This window comes from Metarhizium brunneum, chromosome 2 (genome assembly GCF_013426205.1).
Source record: "Metarhizium brunneum chromosome 2, complete sequence".
NCBI classification, from domain to species: Eukaryota; Fungi; Ascomycota; class Sordariomycetes; order Hypocreales; family Clavicipitaceae; genus Metarhizium; species Metarhizium brunneum.
The window spans coordinates 5386863-5404161 of NC_089423.1; the positions used below are offsets into that span (position 1 = coordinate 5386863).

Sequence of the window (17299 nt, forward strand, 5' to 3'; positions counted from 1 at the left end):
CCCGAGAGATTCATAAAATGGACCGTTGAGAGCCCGCTGGTGCTTCCAGCGTAGTTGTTACCACCACCACCGCGACACAGATCAGACACCCAGCATAGGGATGTTAGACCTTGACCTCTAAGATCAAGGATATCGACTGCCGATGCGCGATTAAGCAAGTGGAACCCTGGAATCACGCCTCCATTACTCTAGTCGTTTCCCCAGCGGTTATAATAGGCCACAGCACCGCCCTTGGGGCGCACATAAAGCAGGTCGGTTATCCCAGACCCCGTTATATCGGCAAGTCGGACTCGCTGCGGCGAGAAGAGGTCACCAGCTGCCATCAAGGGAGCATGACCCATGATGATCCTGCATCCGAAAGTTCCATGGCCTGTGTTGGGCCAGTAACTCACGTTTCCGTTGCGAATCTCGACCATGTCAGCTAGACCATCACCTGTCATATCGCAGAGCTGATTCAGCGATGTAGGATCTCCTAGAGACAGTACCGGGGCCCCAATAGCCGCCTGCGCCGGACCGAAGCCATCAGAGCCTAAAGATGAATGCCATACAAGGGAACCACCAGCCATAGGTGCCATGGAGAGCAAATCGGCAGTGCCAGTGCCGCTCAAATCGGCAGAGCGGTAATCCTCTGGGTTGTCGAGGTTTGGTTGCGACTCGAAGGGCATATAATTCAGCCATCTATCGTCTTCATCGTGTTCGTAAAATCCACGCAGGCCGCCATTCTCGGCCATGACCACGACGTCTAGCACTCCTATTCCACGAACATCTTCAAAACACCAGTCCTCGACGACAGACTGGGTTATGCCTGGCAACGTACTCGCTGGGCGCGGTTCGCCAACTTCTGGGGGGCCATCCGCGCCCGCGACGTTACGCTGGTAGCACCACCCTCCACCCTTGGACTTGGTGAATATGCCCGGCGCACCTTCGCCGTCCAGGTCAACCCATTGCGCCATGGAGGTATCCAGCCCCGACATGCGCAAATCCATCTCCTCGACTGGTAAATCTGTAAGGTCGGTGGGCCCCTTGGTATACCTAAGTTCAACTGGCGGCATAGCAAGGGTCCAGTAGTCATTGTCTCCCTTGGGACTGTGGCCCTTTTGAACGGAGGAAGCAAGGAAGCTGGAGCCCGAACGCTCGTTTGTCTCGTAATCGAAGCATCTCGATGAGACGAGGCAGTCCTGCCTACCAAGCTCGGATGGGAAGTGGTGAAATATCAGAACGCGACTGCAACGGTGGTATGTCCGTATCTCAAAGCCGCTGTTGTAGGTCGAGAACGGGTCATGGCGACGGTTCCACGCGCTCTCCGGCTTGGTGGTAGGTCGTTCGTCATTGTGCTCGCCGAAGTCAAAGGCCACCTCGAACAGCCAATCCGAAGGCCTCGTCACAACGTTCCAGTTATCGATACTGCGGCTAGGAGTAGCGTTCCCGTACTGAATACTCTTGAGGTACCGCTGCGATAAGGACGAATGGGTACCATCAAATACCCCGGACTCGCACGCGTTGTCTTCGGGGTTGTGCGTGTATACAATATGATTCCCGTGACCGCCATACTGTTCCGAAGCCAGCCATGAGAATACCTTTTTCCTTGCAGACGGTCCTGAACCTGTTTGGCAAAAGATCCGGTCGCTATCAGAGAGTCCGTGGACTTATCCGAGGGAACCAAGTCTCCTAGGGCGGAATGCACAAACACATCCGCATCAGCATCATCATCGTAGGTCGGGACGCCCCTGGACGTCTTGCGTGAGATGAGACGACATCCCATACCAAACACGCCACTCGACCCAGCGGCCCCGGAGCTGTACTCCAGGCTAGGAACGGGATCGACATCGGAGGAACGCCTGAAAGAAGTCAGGATGGGGATTGTACAAGTCGCACCGCCGGTCTGAGTATCGACTTTGATGTTGAATTTCTCCGAGCTCGACCGACGACTGGCACCAGTTGACCATTTGCCGTCATTCGTCTAGGATCATTATCGATACTAGAAGCGGGTAGGTCATTGGCCCAATCCCCGCTGTTTCGTTGACCCACTTGGTATGGCACCAAAAAATGGGCGTGGCCACGCCTCATATTGATGTGTTAGTACCCCTTATACTGTGCAACACTTGGGACTGAGGATCGTTGTCGACCTCGTTTTCTTCTTTAGCCCAACGCACGGCGTGTATCTGTACACGCGGTTATGCAAACTTGCGGATATATCCGCCGAGGCGACCCCTCCTCCTGGCATTGGCGTGCGGGTAAAGGAGCTCATTTCAACAGCCCGTCGCCTTTATTGTTTTCTTCTTTAGGCTTCCAGACCTCGTAGGCTTAGGGAAACCACTGAGGAACACTTCGTATCTTCTACCAAGCGCTGATATGAAAACCACCATGGATGGATGCTGGTCTTTTGAGTGCACATGTGCAGTAGGATAGACGCCTGATAGCCTTGGTCGCGGACTACGAGAGCAGGAATGCTATATTGGACGATTTTGTCGGCGAAGCCGAGGCCATAAAGAGAATCAAGCTCTCATGTAAGCGCGTGAGGGTAAACACGACCATCCCTTTGAATGTGATAAGGTGCCACTTTCGTACCAAGCAGGGATATAAACTAATTAAAAATCTTAAATTAAAAGATATATAAGCTTATAAGGTATTAATATAAGAATTAAAGTACCTTTACTTTTTAAATATATATAAAAATACTTTATATATATTAAGCTATATACCTAATATAAGGTATATAAAAGGTACTATAAATGAAGTGGGCCCGCTACCTGGCTGGCACCTTATCACATTCAAAGGGATACATAAAGAACGACATTTCGCGCCAGTCGGATTCAATGATTGGTCTATTGTAGACAGAGAGGTTATAACAGAAAGCGTGGCTGAGACTATTAACATCAGCTTCGTTTACGTGCAAGAGCGACCGATATTGTGGCAAATCTGTCGCCCAAGCTGGCTTCAGCAGTTTAATCCTCGCAATAGCCTCCGCGTCAAGGCCCTTAAATGGGTATTATTAGGGCCGACAAATTTACGGGGCAGGTCAGGCGCACAAAACACATAATGGACATGTTGCTGTTAATGTTTCTCTGGTATTACAAAGGCTGGCGGGGGCGGATGTTGTCGTCCAAGCCATCATACATATCTGTGAGCAAGGCCATTACAAATAGTGCTAGTAAGGTCTTGTTGGCTATAGAGTTAGAGAATTATTGGCATAAAAGGCTAGAAGTATAATACAAGGTAGGAAAACAAGCCTGGCATTCCAGGGCGTTTCTTGTAAGTTAGCGGGGCATGCAACGGGGTATAAAAAGTAAACCTAGGATGAGAATTCTATAAAAGAAGCGGAAGCGAGGTCACTAATAATAAAATTTGGGCCAGTAATTGACAGATGCTAGCCAAGTTATTCCATGCTAACCTAGTCATTCAAACCTCATAACACCCAAGCAGGAGACCTTTTTCGTCAGAGTAAAAAGGCGGACAGTGATTGGCTAGGAGGATCACCACCCTCCGTTTTCTTCTCACTTTGTTCCTCAAGGCATACTATGCACGGCAATTTAGGCGGCATCCCGCGAAATTCCAACGCCGCGGGTCCCCGCGCGAACCTAGGCTCCCCCCTACCTGTTATTACAACTATCCCAAGTGCATACTTTTAACGCTTGACTATGATCAAAGCCAACGGCTCAGACCAATCGCCCTAACGATTCTGCCAATATAAACCCTAACTGTTTTATTTCTTGGGAACCTTGTATTACGAAGCTTTTTTAAATTAAAGCTTATTTTTATTACAAAGCTCCGCCGTGAGGAACAAATAAGAGCGAGCGGTTTTATACCCAACTCTCCGAACTATAATAGGAATCCTAGCCAATTAAAGTCGGGAACCTCGTCACGAAATCCAATACTAACCTGTTACCCATTTTCTTGTCATGCGTGGCAGTGTTACAATTTGCCTTGCATATATTAGTACCGTTTAGGAAACTGCTCTCTCGGCTACAAGTAGCAGTATCGTGCTACAGCAGTCACAACAATACTCCTGCCGCCCAAGATACTAACCCGTATTTTATTTACATATTTATAGACTTTCCTGGCCTCAAGCCATGGCTGTTATTTCGACAACGCACCAACAGCTTTTGTTACTCCCTCTTCCTAATACACTCTGTTGCTCTAATTACGCTTTATTTGTCCCTTAATAAGACGCCATGAAGGCCTTTGCATTGCTCGTGCTAATTTCGGCTTTTGCCCAAGGCAGAAAAAATAAAGATATAAAGAGAGCTTTTTTATAATATTATCCTTGGCCTGGTACAGCCCAATACTGTTTTAGATTTTACGCTTGCACGATACTTGTATCATGCGTGTAATTTTATTTGACTACAGAGCGAAACAATTAAACCTTAATCAATAAGCTTACGCTGGCATCCTAGCTGCGGGGGGGCACGGGGGGCCGCAAGGTCCCTCGTTAAGCTATAGAGTTTAGATTGTCTTATTAGATGACGATGGTAGAGGCTGGCTTCTTTATTTCACATCCTTTTTTTCCTAGCTAGTCCTTCTTGCTAGTGTTGCGAGCTCCAGCAACGAGCCAACCGGCTACTACCGCATCCACATTGAGTTACGAGCCTACCCAGATACATGTGTAAAGCTGTCATAATACCCCGCGCTTCTCGGTTTAACCCTGGGCCCAAAATGTTGGTTACCGCCCAACTAATGCCATGCTATGCTTGCTCAGGGGTGGGTTGTGCCACAGGGATATAGTTGTGAAGGTAGAGGATAAATACGGCAGGAGACTCTGTGAGTTGCCAGTCGGATGGGTTACTGGCATCGCCAAACACGGCCAGGGCTCGGGCGACAATCTTGTACCTCCCCGGAGGGGCGTATTGGCCCTTGGCATAAGCACCGTCCCATTCGCCTTCAACGCCTACCGCGTTTCGTGAGGCATAATAACGGGGGAACCCAGCAACTTGACCGATGGATTTGAGCCCGCGAGAGTCCTTGACCATGGAGCTTGGCACGCAGTTCATGGACAGATCCGGAGGCCCTTGCACCGTCGACGTGTCGGTTCCGAGCGGACACAGGTCGAGCGGCACAATGTCCATGAGCACCTGTGGCGAAGCCAGGAGGCTCAGACGGAAGAAGAGATTGCCGCTGAATATTTGGGTAAGCTCCCCAATGCTGGCCGGAGAGCCGGGCCGCTGTCCGGATGGTGGGTCCAGAAAAACGACGCTCGCATTCTTATCAAGGGGGGTGACGTTATTAGGATCGGCCCAACGTACTCTCAAGGTATTAGGATGCAGGCTGGTCGCGGATCGGAGCGAGCCGCTGAGGCCAAGGTAGGGTGCCGTCAGGTTAGTGCCGTCAGAACCAGTGATGGCGACCCAGCCGGACCACAGGGGCAGACGCGAAGCATCAAGCCCCAAGGGCTCCTCAGCCGAGACGTCAACCGTGGCCGACTGTCCCGGGCCCAGGGTAAAGGAGCGTAGGCTTAGTTTAATGTCGGCCGTGGCTTGGGCATGCTCGCCCTGACCGGGCTTGGTGCCGCCTGGGGAGAATGTATACAGCGTCGTGGCCGCCAAGTGGGAGAGTTCGTAACTGACCTCCGACTTGGCCGTGTTGGTGATCTTGAGGCTGATCGGGACTCGATGTTCTGTGTCGTTAAACTCCAGGCCAGCAGGTTCCACGAGAGTCGTCGCGTGCGCAGCCTCCCAGGCGTCAACGAGACCGCCTCCCTGTTGGGCTACAGACATAAATGCGCCGTTGTCTCGCTGCGGCTTCGCCGTTGACATGAGGAGGTTGTTGATGAGCACGCCATTGAAACTACCACCACGTGCCTCGGCGACAAGAGCAGCAATGCCCCCAACAAGAGGCGTAGCATACGACGTGCCCGAGGTGTATGTATACCTGCCATGCTTCTCCGTCACCCAGATTCCCTGACCAGGCGCGATGACGTTGGGTTTGATGCCAAGGTCCCAGGTCGGCCCGTATGCTGAAAGGTATGGCACGGTGTAGTCACTCGCGACCGAGTTGACGGAAACCACACCGTCGCCAGTAGCAGGGGCCATGGCATAGAAAAGACCCTGTTCCTGCATGTTGCCGAGGCCACCAACGCAAGTGACACCACGAGCGGCGATGCGAGACGCCACCATGGCCAGCGGTCCCTGTGCCCAGCCACTGCCCTGTATGCCGGTCGAGGACACGATGATTTGCGCCCTGTCCTCGTAGGCCTTCAGCCAACCCGCCATCATGTCATCCTCTGTTCCCTCAGCAGAACAGTCAAGAACGCGGTAAGCCATCAGCGTCGCGTTGGGCGCCGCGCCGACAAAGCCCTGATCCCTCGAGTATCCAGCCAAGACGCCGGCCACCTCAGTGCCGTGGCCGTAACAGTCCATTGGGTCACCTTTCTCCCCATCCTTGGAGAAGTTGTCTCCAAAGGCAACACGGCAGCCTTTACCGAAGCAGCCACCCAGGGCTGGGTGGGTGTAGTCAATCTGTTGCATGTAGCCTTTAAGTTAGTATACGAAATGCTCGAGACCGTCCGCAGACGACAGAGGCAGCGGGCCGGAAAACCTACACCAGTGTCAACCACGGCAATCTTGATGCCTTGGCCCGAGAACCCCTTCTTGTGCAACTTGTCCACATGCGTCATCAAATGAGGCCAAAGATCGTCGGCTGCACGTTTACCAGCGCCGTGTCGCTGCGTATCCCCCGAATGCAGATTCCCCGCCGCCCCCAGCTTCTGATTCTCTTGCCCGACTTTGACTGCTGGGGTTGACGCTTGTACAGGCCACACGCCTCTGATGCCTTCCAATTCTTCCAGCTCGGCCATTGTCTGCTCGGCCGTGCTTATGCTTTCCAGCTGCACCGAGACGCCGTGGAATACATCCGAGTTGAATTTGTGGCGCACTTGGCCGCCCTTCTCCTGCACATTATTTGCTAGCTGCTCAACGCACACGCTGCTCTCGCACTCAACAATGTAATCATGCACACTGGAAGTACTCGGAGCTTTGGTGCCGGCAACGGCTGTTATAGTGAGCCATGCGAGCGTTGGCAAGGACAGGCGAATCATGGCGTCACCTGTGACAAGATTAAACTGAGATTCCGTAGACACTCGGAGCTGTAAGAGAAGGACGCCGTATCAGTAGTAAAACTAATCCAGAAACTTGTCAGTATTAACCAAGTCTACTAGATTTGTCCTAGACAAGGTCACGACTAGATTATTTATATCTCAAGCGCATTGCCGTCCTCGTTATACGTAACAACGTATAAGCATATCCTTAGGCATAACTTCTCGTTCTATATAGCTCATGTATTAATATAATACTATTACCCTGGGTGGGCTATTAGCGGTTGCATCTATATTGCAATATACCTATCACTTATTACAACATGTCAGCTTGCTTTTCGCTTCAAACCATGGGTGTGCTTTCATGGTATACTGAACGGTTTATTCGGAAATTATATGGCGTCTTTTTCCTAGCACCCCTACAAAGGTTCGCTGTAGAAAATTATGGGATAATAAAGGCAGCTGCTGTAACGGGCTGGGCCGTTGAGATGCAATCGGCTGACGCCAATACAATAACGCCACCAAATAAAGGTCTCATAATTTGCCCCTGAATATAAATTATGTAAATAGGTAGCTAGCTTATTAAGAGCTTTTAGTTCTTCTCTTCTATAATATAATTAATTTGTTAGTTTGTAATACGCTTCTGGCTGAATAAGCCCCGTGCCCTTATAGCTGCTTCATGAGTGATTCAAGTCCCGCCTTTCTTTTTACTTCTTTTGCTTCTGCTTCAATGTAGCTGAAACAACTCGCTCAAGTGCTTCTACATGCGTTCATAGTCTGAACTGATTACACCACCAGACTCTCGAACTTTACATGCTATACCAATTTGTGCTAGTAACTGACTCGAGCAGTCCCTGCCTTTATTGGGTTTTCATTTACCACTTTGAAAAAGCTCTGGTAAAACGAGTTATAAACCTTGACCTAGGGTCCAGTATTACGTACAAATATATGGCTTCTTAGTTAGACAGGGCCTTTTTATAGGAGAGGGGTGTATATATGCCTACGGCAGTTAATACTCTTTATCGTCCACGTGAAATTACACTATCGGAAGCTTGGTTCACTGCCAAGTAATAGATCCAACCCTTTAACCTGATTAGTAGGCAAGACGCAACTAAAGCCACCCGCGACAGGGCTTACGCATGTAAACTTCTTCTGCACGGTTTGGGCCAGGCTTTCTGACACGCGTCGGCTCATTATTGAGGTTCTGAGTCGTGCATGCAGAACTCCGACGGAGGAACTCGACGTCCCAAGGCTTGGCAAAAATAAATTTCTAGGGGCTTCCGTCGGAGTTTGATAATCTCGATTCGCCCCTGCCCCACTTACCCGATGCAGCCATAATGCGGCATAAACAGGTGAGATGGCCAGGTACATCGTGGTCACCAGTGAGAACACGGTACAAGCCATTTGCGCCCCACAGAATGGCCCGTGCCCATAGTAACAACAGTATTGACAAATACGGAGGAAAGAAAACGGTTTATTGGTGTTCTGGATTCCTGCCTCGGAAGGAACAAAAAAAAAAAAAAAAGGAGGCCCAGCAGGCAGCCAAGCGAGAGGCAAAAGAAAGGCGACCAAGGAAGGGGTTACCCATGAAAAACGATTCCCCAGAATGCAGTTTACTACTCTACCACGTTAGAACCTCGAAACGACAAAACTCACCGCTGAGAAGAGTTTGCCGGATAAGGTAGGCAAATATTCAAAAAGAGTAGATCAGAGTGCGTAAATACCCCCTGTGGTGTCAAATTTATGTAGGTCCCACCCCATTGAGCAAGCCCTCCCGAGTTACCAGATCTCGAAGCCCAAAATGTCGAGTAACATGGCCACATTGAGGGTATTATTTCTATTCGTAATCTCTATCCAATTCGATTGTAACCATATTGATGGTTGCATCTTCATCATTTCTGGTCCTGTCCACGCCTGCCTCATCATAATTTACGTCGCATTGTGGCCGATTAGTTATGCACTTGTGCACCGATAGTACAGCACTGCTTTTTGGAACTCGAAACTGAGCTCGGCGCAACGACGGCCCTGATTTTTCAAACTCAAATCTTATTTATGGCGGTGTACAGGTATCACATCAAGAAAGCAGCAATGCAATCATAATGGTTGGTGCAAAGCGGAACTTGCCACGCTTTGCAGGGCATGTGAAAGGGGATACAATCGCAAAATCAGCCCAGCCCTGCCCAGCTTAGTGGTTTGAATAAGGGGGGCGGAGTTTCAAGGTATAGTTGACGCGTCCATTTGCCATGCAAGGAATCCGGCTTAACTTACTTTGGGTGTTGATTCAATGGCAGTGGCAACGGCCACGCCGGATGGCTTTGAAATCGGTGGGATCCAACCACCCGAAACTGCCAAGTTGGTGAAGCTCGTACATTTACCGGCGCTATTTGTCGTTGTTTCTACGTCTTGAACGATGTGCGGTACCGGAACTAGGTCTCCGAGCTCTGTCGCATGTACAGTAGAGTTGCCGCTTGATAAAGCGGCCAACGCATTTGGAATCAACTTGGGGGCTCTCGCCGCCAAGATGCAATGGGCAGTGTCCTGGATGAACTCCTCCGCACCGCCAGGATAAAATTGCCCAGCCGATCGATCTCCTCTAGTAGAGGAATTTATGTCATTTATCTTCGATAGACAATTGTATGGCACCCATACGTTGAACAAACAGTGGCTTAGCCTCTCACATTAGAGCTCTCCAACCTACAGCCGCGGATGCTGATAGCCACCGTGATGAACTGTCACGTTATGAGATTCATTGGTAACTAAGCAGCTTTCAGTACTGTCAGATCAGCGTTTCAACACCATATTGTAAGATTGTCGTATCAACTTTGCAACGACTATCGTCGTGTTATGGTGGCATTACGTCGATCTCTGTTGACTCATTAGTCGAAAGTCAGCTAAAATTGACAACACTTGGCGTTTGAGAGCCAGCCCGGGCTCATAACCTGTCAAAATGATACAGATTATGGAGAGTTAATTGGCCTTGTCTGTTAATCGATGGCCGGACTGGCGATGCTCACTCAGCAATATAAAGCAAGAGTATCCCTATTAGAATCTTTTTCACGGAACGCAAATCGTGACGAACAGCAACAAGTCTATGCGAAAGATGTACGAGATGAGCAATAACAGCTTTACACCCATTCAAATGGCGGGCATGCCGCTACTCCAACGCCGTTTGCTGGTAGCCGCTCTTAATATTGGTACAATAGTCTACCTTTTGTGGACCACATTCACCATGTTCAGACCAGGCGGCATCACCTTGCTGGAGGCTTTCATCTTGTTCTGCGCCTCCATCTCCACTCCTCCCCATGTCATATACTTCTGGAACTGCATCATCGGTTTATGCGTTGATGCTTTTGGCAACCCAGAAAAGTCCATCTACCCCTACTTTGACGCCAAAGGTCCCCTCCCAGAAATTACCTCCCAAACAGCCCTCGTTATCTGCCTGTGTAATGAAGACCCGGCCCCGATCCTCAGCCGCCTCCACGCTATGCGTCAAAGCCTGCTCCAAACCGGGCGCCTTGAGTACTTTCGCTTCATCATTCTCAGCGACACCAGCCGTCCGGATGTAATGGAGATGGAAGATAAAGGGTTCGCCGACCTTGCAAAAAGCCTCGGCGTGGGCATGTCGCGAGCGCCCCTGTACCGGCGCCGCATCAAGAATACGGGCTACAAGGCTGGGAACATCAAGGACTATGTGGATAACCACTCGGAAGGCGACGACTTGTTCGTTACGCTCGACTCGGACAGCGCCATGGGTGGAGACGTGCTGGTTCGTCTGGTCTCCAGCATGGAGAAACACGCGCAAATTGGCTTGCTGCAAACCCAATTCGCCGGCATGCCAGCCGTCAGCACCTTTACCCGTCTCTGGCAGTTTGGCCTGCGCCACAGCGTGCCTGTCCAAAACGTGGGGAGCAACTGGTGGGTCAGCGACTGTGCGTTTTACTGGGGCCACAACGCCATTATCCGCACCAGGGCCTTCCACAAGCACTGCATGCTCCCCGTTCTTGCTGGAAAGCCGCCGCTGGGCGGACACATCCTCAGCCACGACGTCATGGAAGGCATCTTCATGCGCCGCGCCGGGTATGAAGTCCGCATGATCCCCTTGGAAACCGAAAGCTACGAGACCAACCCGCCGACCCTTCTCGATTTCTTGCGCCGTGAACACCGATGGTGTCAGGGCACCATGCAGTACTGGTTCTTGCTAAAGGAGCCTGGCCTCAAGTCTGTCAGCCGCTTCCAGGTGTGCCAGATCCTCGCCTCATATCTCGGCCCGGCTTTCGGGCTTCTGTGGAGCTTAGCCGGCATCGCCAATGGCATGTTGGGTGGATATGCGGCCACCCAATTCGAGTACAGATTCGTGGCGCACCTGATTATGATTGGCATCTGGCTACTACCTAAAATCGCCTGCATCTGTGCCTCCTTTGATCGCTACGGTAGCGGCTTCCGCTATGCCGTCTCCCTCTTGCTAGAAATTATCCTGATGCAGCTTATCTGGCACGTCGTCAGCGTAGCCATCACAGTCTTCTTCTTCGGCCTCGTCAGCGGCAAGTCCATTCGCTGGGACGGCCAGAACCGCGACCGGCTTGGCCTCGGCTGGCGAGAAAGCTTCCGTGTCCTTTGGCCGCAAACTCTCGTCGGCTTTGGCATTGCCGGCCTGCTCGCCCTTGAGGATAACGTCACATGGCTATGGGCTCTCCCTTTCGTTACTGGCCTCTGCCTGGCCACGCCATTTGCTGTCATCACTGCATCGCCGCGTCTCAGCCAGATCATCACCCGCCTGCGTCTCTTTCTGGCTCCAGAAGAGGCCAAACTTCCGCCGCTCTTGTCTGTGCTAGTCGCACCGGAAATTATTTACGCCTTCAAGGCCGCGGCCACTCGAAGACTTGGATCAAAAGCTATACTCGAAAAAAATTGAGACTAGATCCAACTACCAAAACAGGGTTAAACCTTTTTATTATTATACTAAAATACTTTTATAGCTTATATAAATTAAACGCTAAACTTTTTTTAATTCTAGATTTATATATTATATTATTGAGTCGTCGACGAGCTATGAGAACTGTCGCGGCTCAGGCACTGAGAGTGGTCTTGACGATCCCATGAGCTGGCTATAGTACGTAACCCCCCCTTTTTTTTTTTCCCCCTGTCTCTCTGTCTCCAGTTACCATGATTTTTGAAACGTGGTTGGCTAACCAAGAGGTGGGCACGTGAACAGTGACAAGTACACAGCTGGAAAGTCACATGCAAGATCATTGCAAACGAACAGGAGGACTCTTCCTCAAGTCTACGCCTAGAGATCCAACCTCCCCAATAGTGCGAGTTCATACGTCAATGTAAAGAGAAAGGTGGATCATTTCAATTGGAATTCCGGTGGCTACGAGGATGTCATCAAGAAAGGTCTGGAGGGAGGGCTGCGCTCCGGAATCGACGGCATGATTGAGAGTATCAAGAATAAGCTTAAGACGGCTGGACGACTGACCTACCCCGGCGGTGCCGCCTTGGATTTCCAGAAGCCTCTACATAGCGATATGGCGATTTGAATGTTGCTGTCAAGATGAGGCTGTATGTTTCCCTCCTTCCCTTTTCCCTCTTGCCTACAGCCTCTTCTCGGAGTTACTGACCCTGTGTGTGCCGCGTAACAGGCTCAAAGCCGATGGTCGCATCAAAGTACCAGATGCAAACGACAACGGCGGCAACCGCATGTCCATAGCCAGCAACAGCGTAGCATCACGGGCTGCCGTGGCTAACACGGGCATAGCAGCCTTAGCCATCTCTGACATGCCACTCTTGAATCCCGACTTCCGCGGACCCGCCATCTCCTCGCATAAGCTGACTTGGACCACACGCTCATCCAAGGACCTGGGTATCGACGGGAAGCTGACTTTGACGGTACGGGGTAGCAACGACACCTCCAAGACTGTGAGCCTGGCGGCTTGTGTGCTTCGCTTCAATGTTGGGGAGGATGAGGACAAGGGGTGCTGTTTAGGGTTGGGAGTAAGTTTCAGTATCGTAGTGGTGGTCCACTTGTCCCTCAGGAAGTTGAGGGGGAGAAGAAGGAGGAACAAGACGATGAGCCCAAGCCGGAGGATACTGTGACACTCACTTGGTCCCCCGACGTGTACACGACCACCGCGACCATCAACAGCCCCAAGGACACGCCAGTGGTATTGCCAGGACCAAACCCGGCACAGGAGCCTACCGTCGTCCCATAGGAGATTAAAGTCCAAAGTAGTGGCTTCTAGGGTGAGGCCATGAACGTCCCACCCAGGGCGTGGTTCCAGTTAGACATCACTGGCGCCCCTGCCGTGCCTAAAAGTGGCCCCAAGTTAGTAAGGGTGAATAAGATAACGCAGGATATAGCCGGGAAGATTATTACGGAGTAGGAGAAGGAGCACCAGGTTGTGTGGTATAGGTGAGGGGGTACTGCTTTGGTAGTTGGTAGGCCGGAAAGGACTGATGATCTAGGTAGGTAGGTAGGTACTAGGTAGGTACGTGTAAGGCGAGTATCGTCATACGCAGGCAGTAGGTAGTATAACACGAGAAAGTTTGCAAGGATATCACTGGTAGTAGACAGTTTGAGGCCACATCGTGATGGAAGTAAGGCAGCATCAAGCGGACATGCCTCGATGCAGCATCCGTAGGCGCCGCGGATGCGTATACCCGACTGCCACCCCCTCACTCTTACCTCTTTCCCACGTCCGATATGCACTTGAGCACGCACCAGTTCATAATTGCATTGTCCAATAAACCAATGGGTTCCAGAAAAAGCAGTGATGGAATGAGAAGATGTGTTTCTGGCCAGCTGAAGGGAAAAGGGGGTGAGGGGGGAGACTCCTCCTGGGCTACGGGATAGTCTCTGATCCATTTTCATCGCTTAGTTACTAGAGGACGGACTGCGGCAGCAGCCTTAGCGAGAGCGCGAGAGAATTCTAACGAGGAAAACCAAGGGTTCGCCATTATGGCCACGGCCACTGCCTAACACTCCCGCTGATGGGATAAGGGTTGTAAAGGAGAGCGCTTACCTGGGCCACGGCAAACCATGCTTATTTATATTAGGTTGCGGCCTTGGGGGAGCTGATATCATGCTAGATAAACTGTAGAAGGATTAATACTTAAAAGGAATAGTTAGACACTTGTACTATGTTCTGGGGATAACCTACCTCCTCCGCCGGGGTAGGTAAGCCGCCTCCTGAGAGTGAGCCTAATAGCTTTACTGGCGAGGTCTTATAAGAAGAGCTGGGTGAAGCTCATTTGTGGTTTGGATTTGTATATAGTTTAGCTTAGCACGTCCTTTGCCCTAATATGGGACCTGAGCGACCAAGATTGCTGGACGGAAAATACAATTAATTAATTCATCTTTTGGTCGTGTGACTCGTGTCGCTTCTTAATAGCAAGCTGAAAATGAGTCCTGAAAGAGAAATAGAGTGATGGTTATTGTATTAATTAGAGGAAGAATCTGTTATGGAGGTATTAGATGAGTGATTACTAGTACTTGGGGTCCTTTTCTGAATGTTGACTTTGACGTGAGGAGGAGTGCCGGCCTGCTTATTGGGAAATCGCTACCCTGCACTTTCGCACCTTCCCACTCCCTTGCACAAACCCCCAATACGAACAAGAAAAATAAGAAAAAAGATAAAAAAGATAAAACAAACACACACACATGAAAAAAAAAAACGAAAAATGGAGGACTTTTACGAAACCCTCCGACTGGACGACGCAATCACTTCGTCCATCCGAGAGAACGTCGGAACCGGTCTCTGCCGTCCCTCTGGCCTCTGCCGTCGGAGCGACCCTCTCCTCCGAGCTCTCGTCTCCAAACGCCTCCAATTCGCGATCGACATTATCGACATTTGCAAGGATGATCGGGAACTCTACCTTCCCATCCTCCAGGACGAATCTCTCAGCACACTCAACGACGTGGCTTTGAAGTACTACAGCCCCCCCGACGACAGTGACACCACAACCCAACAAATATCCAAAGCCGTACGCCCGGGTCCTCTCTATCGGGCCCCAACGACCATCCTCGGCGCCCTCTCCAACTCCGGAATCCTGACTATCCAACCTCCCGCCGCAAATACTGCCCTCCGCGAGCTCCTAACCCTCCACGCCAACACCGGCAATGGCGGTAACACAACACATCCCACCTTTAGCCAATTCACTTCCACATCAGCCTACAAGTCCAATCTATCATCCCTTACCACCGGCGATGCCACAGCAGTCCAAAAAACCCTAACCTCCCTCCTCCGTCTGCACGCCCTAGTCACAGACGCAGAAGACCTACCCGCTCTCCTCGATGCCGGCTTCACATCCGCCAGCTCCATAGCCCTAGCATCCCAATCTGACTTTACTAACCGTCTCTCCTCCTCTGCCCTCAGCAACGCCAAACTCGCAGCCATACACCGCGAAGCACAACGCATCGACACACGCAGTGACGCCATTTGGGCCGATATTGTCCGCTCCCGCCGTGAGATCCCAGTCCTTGCCGTAACGGATATAAAATATGGCAAAGATTACCCTGAGACGGACCATGTACAAGTCAACCTCGACACACTCTTCCGCGACCTAGACAGCGTGACCGCTGATGAGAGTACCTCTGTCTTGGGCCCGGCGTCATACCTCGTCGATCTCATGCAGCTCCTCTGCGGTGTATTCATCGGGACTTGTGAAAAGGGAAGGATGCCAAGACCATGTTGGATATCTTCTTGCATCGGAGGCCTGATGTGGCGGAGATGCAGTTGAGACGGCGGTTACGTATCAGGAGACGGCTGTCGAAGTTATGGGAAATTATCTTGAGAAGGAACTTGGTGTGGATGACGGGGGGGTATACAGCTGTTGCGGAGAGGATTGCGCCTATGACCCTATGGGGATTTTTCCTTATAACAATGCTATGGGGATTACAAGGGCTGTGTTGTCACGGTATGAGCTGCTGAGGCGGTTTCAGACTGATGGGGATCTGGTACATCGAGCTTTTCCTAGCTTGCCGGCGTCAAAGGAAGGGGATTATCTGGCTGCGGCACATGCTACGCATGGGAGACGATTGGCTGCTGAGGCACTCGGCTTGCAACCGTTGGACTTTGAGTCTATCACCCAGGAGGGTATTTACACGCACGACTTTGTCACTTTTCTTCAACAGCAGCATCCGGACCTGGCTTCCAAGACCTATGATCAGGCGGTGGGACTGTCCTTGGCGGGAGAGTACTCGGGTTATGAAGCGGATGACCTGAAAGTGGCAGCATCATCGCCTGATGATGGATCGAAATCCGGAATACCAACTTGGAAGATGATTAATCCGGCGTCGACTATGAGCCTTCGACTGGTCAAGACCCAGCTTCTGCCAAGATCTGGTCTCACACCTTTGGAGCTGAATATGATTCTCAAGACTCGATACTTGAGCAATCGCCTCGTGGTCACACTGGAGAAGACGGCCACCGAGACCATCGACGATAAGCCAGTCACATAGCAGAAATTGAGCGACAAATCGGAGGATATGCGTCTACAAGAGTCGTCGATGATCGGTCGCTGTGATGAATCAGCCAGATTATCTCGCCGTACATCACTCGATCTCCAATCCTTCATCCGTCTTCGAAACATCCTTGGCTGGTCCATCGAGACAACAGATGCAGCTACAGCCGCCCTCGCCCATCGAGAAGTCATCTATCCCAGCGATACAACCCAACATCACGTATTGGATGGAGACTTTATCCAATGTCCAGCCGCAGTGCAGGAATTATCCATCAAGACTAGTATCACCGTCGTCGAGCTGTTTCCCTTCTGGGGCCTCATGTACGCACAATTTTCTAATTCTCTCTATGCGCGACTGTTTCTGCGCAGCGGGTTGGTCAAATTGTATCCGTCCTTGGCGTTTGTGGATGGAGATGGACAGACGGATGCTACGTTTGGGAAGAATAAGGGTGCTGTGTTGCGGGCGTTGGGTATGACGCAGGATGATCAGGTTGTGTTCATGGGGATTATTGGGTTCGATTCCAACACGCCCTGGACGCTTGATGGGATTTCCAGGCTGTATAGTCATCAGCAGCTGTACAAGATGCTTCATCTGCCGGTGAAGAGGTATGCGGATTGGTGGAGGGTTGTTTGCCAGAAGGGGGGTGTTGATCCTTTTACTGATCCGCAGAGTGCGTTGAAGGTATTGGATTTGTGGTTGTATTTGCCAGAAGGGATTGAGTGAAGCCAGCAAGCGCTTGATTTGATTATTTTCTTGGAAGAAGAGGAGGGGGGGAGTTGGATGAGCATGATTTGAGTGCTGTGGCTGGGATC

The 17299-nt window shown here is 50.9% G+C and overlaps 6 protein-coding genes across 6 annotated transcripts; 4 read left to right on the top strand and 2 right to left on the bottom strand.

Moving 5' to 3' along the window:
• Positions 1 to 188: 188 nt before the first annotated feature.
• Positions 189 to 2067, bottom strand: yenB (Toxin subunit YenB; the record flags this gene model as incomplete). The annotated part of the gene is made up of 3 exons (XM_014689214.1): positions 189 to 1550; positions 1604 to 1960; positions 2029 to 2067. The coding sequence occupies 3 exons, from the start codon at positions 2065 to 2067 to the stop codon at positions 189 to 191; spliced, it is 1758 nt and encodes a 585-aa protein (XP_014544700.1).
• Positions 2068 to 4682: 2615 nt separating this feature from the next.
• Positions 4683 to 7030, bottom strand: THES (Thermophilic serine proteinase; the record flags this gene model as incomplete). Its single annotated transcript, XM_014689215.1, has 2 exons — positions 4683 to 6452; positions 6536 to 7030. The coding sequence occupies 2 exons, from the start codon at positions 7028 to 7030 to the stop codon at positions 4683 to 4685; spliced, it is 2265 nt and encodes a 754-aa protein (XP_014544701.1).
• A 3226-nt stretch (positions 7031 to 10256) lies between these two features.
• opgH (Glucans biosynthesis glucosyltransferase H) lies at positions 10257 to 11939 on the top strand (the record flags this gene model as incomplete). Its single annotated transcript, XM_014689216.1, has 1 exon — positions 10257 to 11939. The coding sequence occupies one exon, from the start codon at positions 10257 to 10259 to the stop codon at positions 11937 to 11939; it is 1683 nt and encodes a 560-aa protein (XP_014544702.1).
• A 639-nt stretch (positions 11940 to 12578) lies between these two features.
• Positions 12579 to 13236, top strand: G6M90_00g045760 (uncharacterized protein; the record flags this gene model as incomplete). Its single annotated transcript, XM_014689217.1, has 3 exons — positions 12579 to 12586; positions 12667 to 13018; positions 13060 to 13236. 3 exons carry the CDS (start codon positions 12579 to 12581, stop codon positions 13234 to 13236), a joined length of 537 nt encoding a protein of 178 aa, XP_014544703.1.
• A 1468-nt stretch (positions 13237 to 14704) lies between these two features.
• Positions 14705 to 16484, top strand: G6M90_00g045770 (uncharacterized protein; the record flags this gene model as incomplete). The annotated part of the gene is made up of 2 exons (XM_014689218.1): positions 14705 to 15686; positions 15760 to 16484. 2 exons carry the CDS (start codon positions 14705 to 14707, stop codon positions 16482 to 16484), a joined length of 1707 nt encoding a protein of 568 aa, XP_014544704.1.
• Positions 16485 to 16511: 27 nt separating this feature from the next.
• On the top strand, positions 16512 to 17210 carry G6M90_00g045780 (uncharacterized protein; the record flags this gene model as incomplete). The annotated part of the gene is made up of 1 exon (XM_014689219.1): positions 16512 to 17210. The coding sequence occupies one exon, from the start codon at positions 16512 to 16514 to the stop codon at positions 17208 to 17210; it is 699 nt and encodes a 232-aa protein (XP_014544705.1).
• Between the last annotated feature and the right edge of the window lie 89 nt (positions 17211 to 17299).